General features: G+C 42.8%; 1 protein-coding gene across 1 annotated transcript in view; it reads left to right on the forward strand.

The window, feature by feature from the left end:
• Positions 1-924: 924 nt before the first annotated feature.
• Positions 925-6538, forward strand: part of LOC112238339 (collagen alpha-1(II) chain-like) — a 108904-nt gene continuing 103290 nt past the window's right edge. Inside the window, 2 exon segments of the mRNA XM_042329976.1 lie at positions 925-1209; positions 6504-6538. The exon segment at positions 6504-6538 is cut by the window's right edge and continues 175 nt beyond it. Of these exon segments, the coding sequence (XP_042185910.1) occupies positions 1119-1209; positions 6504-6538 (126 nt within the window). The 5' untranslated portion in view covers positions 925-1118.

Raw genomic sequence — 6538 nt, forward strand, 5'->3', positions numbered from 1 at the left:
AAAGAGAGGAGGGTTTCCGCTTTCCGTAGGTATAATCTTCAACTCTCAATATTCAGCTCAATAGCAACTATTTTACAACGGAGATATTTTATACAACTTTGAGAGACGGAGGGGCACATGTGCACCTGTCATAGGCATATAGGTCTCATGGGTAGTAGACTACAAGTGCAACGTATTTTTAGTACATTACATTTACTGTTGGATGAATACATTACTATTATGTTTTGAGTCAGCGATCTAGTTAATGTGTTTTGAGTTTCCACTTCCTCGGGTGTTGAACCCCTAATTAATTGTCGGTTTGCACGGTGATGAGGGCTAGTGTTGATGAAATGCCAGGACCGAATTCTTGTCCCAGTCCTCCACTGATTATAAGAATGGTCAGATTGATAAAAACGGGAAAGGATCTGAGGCATTTATGTTGCTTACTACTCATAACAACTCAAGGTCCGGAAATTATTTTATAAATTACACCCCCACTAGGACGCACTGTTGTGGCGCACTAAACACTCAGATAAAATATTTATTGGAATAAGATACAATTGAGAAAATAACAGCAATGGAATGGAAAGCATGTAAAAGTATCCTATCGATGGCAAAATCCATGCATTCTGTGTAATTGCACCAGCTCTCACTGAAGACAAATCTGTATAGCGCCTGGTATAGCAGAACCGGTGAGAGGGGGAAGGTAGCCCAGACAAGTTGGAAAGAAAAAAAGTTTCACTTTTTGGGTAACCCTTTTCAGTAGCACATGGAAGAAGGAGGGGTCTGAGCCGAGTGGAAGAATAGAACTTCAGGACAGACAGAATGGGTGGGAAACGGGGCTCAGATTTCAGCTTGACAGGGGGTAAGGGGCCGGACTGATATTTGGGAATATACAAAAATTCATTGAAGGCAACGGACACATAAAACTGCAGTGCCTGATCTGACGCAGGTCGGTACTACATTTCTGGAGGGGTCTGGATTCCCCATTGGTTTTTTTTTTTTTTTAAGGTGGTTGAATGTATGGTTCGGCTGTGTAACTGGGAACACACACACACACACACAAAGAGAGAAGTCCACTCCTTTCGTCCTTACTTTTTCTTCTCCCCCAAAAGGCCCTGCATGTCTAACATTTAGACATGTTTAGCTTTGTGGATTCGAGGACTGTACTGCTACTTGTAGCAACCCAAGTCGTTCTATTAGCTGTTGTCAAATGTCAGGACGAAGACCGTAAGTGGCTTTTTTTTTTCTTCCCAAAAAATATTTCTTCGAAAAAAAGTTTATGAAAATACTTGAAATGCTAAATTAACTGAAACAGATGACCAAATTCAACTTTTGAGAACTTTTATACTTGTGGGGGGTGTATATCACTGGCAATAAGTCACATATATTTGGGATACACTGTGAATCGCATATGTATGTTATATTTAATTGTTGGTCATTGTTTTCTGCTTGAGCAATTGTATTCACCGTTACACAAAGGATATGCGCGATTATTCCCATTCCACAAAGCCAGGGAAAGGTGTGGGGATAGATAAGGGAAAGGTGTCTTGAGAGCCTAATTGCTTATATTCAAATTGCACTTTCGATTGCAAAGCTGTGAATGTCACAAGTTATAACCAATTTACAACTATCGTAGATCAATGGGATTCCAATGATGTGCGTAAAAGTGATGGACTTGATCTTGAGTTGCTGACTCTTTTCATATTGTTGATCCAAGTGCAGTAAGGTAATTTGATATAGCCAGTGAAGAATGTGCTGTTGAAGATTCTCGGAAATTCTACTATATGCCATACAGATCGGGGTACTCTGGTAAGGTAGAGGATTCAGCAGCTCTCCGCAAGCTATCCAATCTTCCCCGCGATCCGCCACCCGCCCTCCTCTCACAAGTTGCGCTGCCGCTGGGCTAAACACCTGCGGGTACTTTTGCAAACATTCCGAGAGCGCTTTGACAGCACTCAACTTTATTCATTTTGAGACAGACTGTGGGGACCAAAACAAACGACGAGACCAAGAAAAGGTGGTCAGCCTCAAAGGCCTGTGTGTGAAAAGAGTTAACATTCCATTCCTGTCAGAGGCAATTCCAGGCGTGTTGGACTCGGAACGGTGGAACGGTGGAACGTAACGAAAATCTATTTATGTGCCGAAACCTGGGAATTATTATATGAATATCTTAATAACACGATTACCATATCATAAACCGCCACACATGACCCTAATATTCTGATATCCCGATTATATGCCACTTAAATCCCTCCCTATACCCATTGGCCACATTTAAGAAGCGATATTGAGACTTGGCGTGACAATCAATTTAATCGATTTAAATTGAACAAAATGAATAGATGATTTATTTTAAATATTGTATCCTATTTATGGAGAAAGTTTAGGAGACTAGGATAGGTAGCCGTTATAGAGACACTGGTGGACGGAAGCCAGGATGAAAGTTCCATCCATATGATTTGAGTGCTTCCATCTGGTTCCTAGATTTACCCAGCCCCAGGCACTGACAGTCAGAGGAGAGGGAGAAATAAATATAATCTGGTATGAGGACTTCTGGAAAAAAAAAAACATTATAAGAGAGACAGGGAGGTTATTATTGTAATTATACTAAGGCACATTTTTTTATGCATAAGAGCTCAGTGCAGACATAGTAAGGCTCCGCAATAAATAGTAGAGTAGCAAAGACAATGAGAGAGGCTAGGGGAAAAAGAAAAACGTGCTGGCCTCCCAAATAAAACACATGAAATTGCAGACAGTCTCAGGTTACCCTTTCGGAATGGGCTAGGGCCCCTGGAATATAATGCAAGTCGTTCTTCTCCTGAGAGAGAGAGAGAAATATTTCTGACTGGGATGTGCTAAGAAGTCCTAAAGTGGCCAAAGTGGCTAGAGGAAGGAAGACTAGCAGGCTCAAAGGGGACACCCAGTCCCTGGCTGGCATCAAGTCACTGCAAGGTGGAGGAGGTCAATCCACTACCTCTACCTCTCTGGCTATGCCATGGGAGGATAGGTCTATGTGGAGATGGCCCGAGCTGAGTGAGAAGGTATTCAATCTGTGTGTCCAAAAATGGCACCCTATTCCCTATTTAGTGAACTGCTTTTGACTAGGGCCCATACACTCTTAGAGAAGAAAAAAAGTGCTATTTAGCTGTTCCCATAGGAGAACACTTTGAAGAACCCTTTGGTTGCAGGTAGAACCCTTTTTGGGTTCCACGTAGAACCCTCTGTAGAAACAAGGGTTCTCCTATGGGCACAGTCGAAGAACCCTTTGGGAACCCTTTTTCTAAGAGTATAGGGAATAGAGAGCCTTAAATAGGGAATAGGGAGCTATTTGGGACAGAATTTGGTCAAAAGTAGTGCACTACATAGGGAATAGGGAGCTATTTGGGACACAGTCTATATCACCATGCCATGGAAGGCTTGTGGCTAGAGGTTGAAGCTGAGGGGGAAAAAAGGTATTCAATACTCCGCCAGCAAGTTCCAACAAATTCAGCTGGGAACCATAGTTAACTCCAACATCCGTCTCTCCCACACACCTGTCTTCACTTTAATATGTTCCATCCTCCATTTTGTTTCTAAAGGAAAGAGTAGGCTGTAGCCAACTCAGGAAGACTGCAGCACAGATTAGGCCTATCCTTGTGTTTGCAATAAAGAACCAGAATCCCACTTTCTGACCACCACTTGTCCTCTATTCATCAGATGAGATAGAATAGAACAGAAACGAAATCGAACAGAAAATATTTTTCAACAGAAATAGCTAATGTTGCTTAGTCAGTGCTTCACTAGGTCTTACATTGGAGCCCAAGTGACTAAGGAGATAGGTTAATTTAACCCAAGTGACTGAGGAGATATGTTAATTTAACCCAAGTGACTGAGGAGATATGTTCATTTAACCCAAGTGACTGAGGAGATATGTTCATTTAACCCAAGTGACTGAGGAGATATGTTCATTTAACCCAAGTGACTGAGGAGATATGTTCATTTAACCCAAGTGACTGAGGAGATATGTTCATTTAACCCAAGTGACTGAGGAGATATGTTCATTTAACCCAAGTGACTGAGGAGATATGTTCATTTAACCCAAGTGACTGAGGAGATATGTTCATTTAACCCAAGTGACTGAGGAGATATGTTCATTTAACCCAATTGACTGAGGAGATATGTTAATTTAACCCAAGTGATTGAGGAGATATGTTAATTCACCCCACCTGACTCAGGAGATATGTTAATTTACCCCACCTGACTGAGGAGATATGTTAATTCACCCCACCTGATTGAGGCGATATGTTAATTCAGCCCACCTGACTGAGGAGATATGTTAATACACCCCACCTGACTGAGGAGATATGTTAATTCACCCCAGCTGACTGAGGAGATATGTTAATTCAGCCCACCTGACTGAGGAGATATGTTAATTCACCCCAGCTGACTGAGGAGATATGTTAATTCAGCCCACCTGACTGAGGAGATATGTTAATACACCCCACCTGACTGAGGAGATATGTTAATTCACCCCACTGAGAGGAGATATGTTAATTCACCCCAGCTGACTGAGGAGATATGTTAATTCACCCCACCTGACTGAGGAGATATGTTAATTCACCCCACCTGACTGAGGAGATATGTTAATTCACCCCAGCTGACTGAGGAGATATGTTAATTCACCCCAGCTGACTGAGGAGATATGTTAATTCACCCCACCTGACTGAGGAGATATGTTAATTCACCCCAGCTGACTGAGGAGATATGTTAATTCACCCCAGCTGACTGAGGAGATATGTTAATTCACCCCAGCTGACTGAGGAGATATGTTAATTCAGCCCACCTGACTGAGGAGATATGTTAATTCACCCCAGCTGACTGAGGAGATATGTTAATTCACCCCAGCTGACTGAGGAGATATGTTAATTCAGCCCACCTGACTGAGGAGATATGTTAATTCACCCCACCTGACTGAGGAGATATGTTAATACACCCCACCTGACTGAGGAGATATGTTAATTCACCCCAGCTGACTGAGGAGATATGTTAATTCACCCCAGCTGACTGAGGAGATATGTTAATACACCCCACCTGACTGAGGAGATATGTTAATTCACCCCAGCTGACTGAGGAGATATGTTAATTCAGCCCAGCTGACTGAGGAGATATGTTAATTCACCCCACCAAGTATAGTCCTAAAGGTTTCTGTATAAAAGCTGTCCATTTTTCCGTTCTTTGACGTTTCATGGCTTCCAGATGGGGGTTAAAAAGGGCCCTATGTTTGTACAAGGCAGTAGCTCTGTCCCTTTAAGAAAGGACCTCATTCATGGCCTACAGAGGTTTGTTGGTTACCTAGACCTGACCAGGCCCCAGGCCTCTAAATGTAGCTACAGTACTCACTCTGACTTCATTCCACGTTCCGCTCATTCCACCTTCCACTTGACGCCTAATGGAATGGCCTGATTGACCTCGAGTTGCCAACGTTAACTTCCGGGGGTTTTCAGCTGCGAGGTGCCAGTCATGACGTTGAGTTAGCGGTGCAGTTTGGTAGAACGTTAACTTCCGGGGGTTTTCAGCTGCGAGGTGCCAGTCATGACGTTGAGTTAGCGGTGCAGTTTGGTAGAATGATAACTTCTGGTGTGACATATTGATCCCCCCCCGGAGGGCCGGATTATTTTTTTATTTTTTTGTTAAATGCTCAAACACCTTGTTTCAACAATGCGTGTAGCCTAGTCTATGTGAAAATGGTGTCACTTGTTGCTTCGGGTTAGAAAGTAATTTCTGCCTAAAGAAAAACAAGCCCAGTTTATAGACAAGGGAATGAGACATGTGCAGTAGGCCTTTGTTTGGGCATCTAAGACTATGTAGGCTACAGTTTGTTATATTTGCCTTAAAATGACACCTCTACTTTGAAGGGAGAAGTTCAGGCTTGCGACATGGTCCACTGATCCAAAATGATGGAGACACTTCTCAGGATTCTCTTGGAAGAAAAAAATCCAAACAGCCTGTTTTGTGAGATGGTGCTGACGCCTAGTGGTTGATAATGAACCTGCAGGGGATTGGTGCCGGTCTCACAGTGTATCTGTGTGCCTCTAAATCAACTGATGTGTTGACAAGTGATAAAGTTTACCTGGAACATGGTGGCTCTATAAACAAGCAAAGGTTTCAATAGATTTGGATAATGGATTGTCTTTGTTGTGGGTCTGGCTCAGCCTGGTATTTAAACAAAAAAAAAAAAATTGTGGACTTTTGTTGTTTACATCAAAATGTTTTGTAGCCAATTGTCTAATGACTAGCCACTAACTGACATTTTATCCCTAGGTAATTGATTGATTGATTGATGATGCATTATTGTCTCTCTTCCCTCCCACCACACACACCTGCTCTGGCCTCTTGTGTTGTGTCTGGTCACACACACACACACACACACACACACACACACACACACACACACACTCACTCACTCACTCACTCACTCACTCACTCACTCACTCACTCACTCACTCACTCACTCACTCACTCACTCACTCACTCACTCACAGAGGACGTAGGCAGCTGTATGCAGGACGGACAGAGC

The sequence above is a fragment of the Oncorhynchus tshawytscha genome, linkage group LG02, assembly GCF_018296145.1.
Source record: "Oncorhynchus tshawytscha isolate Ot180627B linkage group LG02, Otsh_v2.0, whole genome shotgun sequence".
In the NCBI taxonomy this organism is placed as follows: domain Eukaryota; kingdom Metazoa; phylum Chordata; class Actinopteri; order Salmoniformes; family Salmonidae; genus Oncorhynchus; species Oncorhynchus tshawytscha.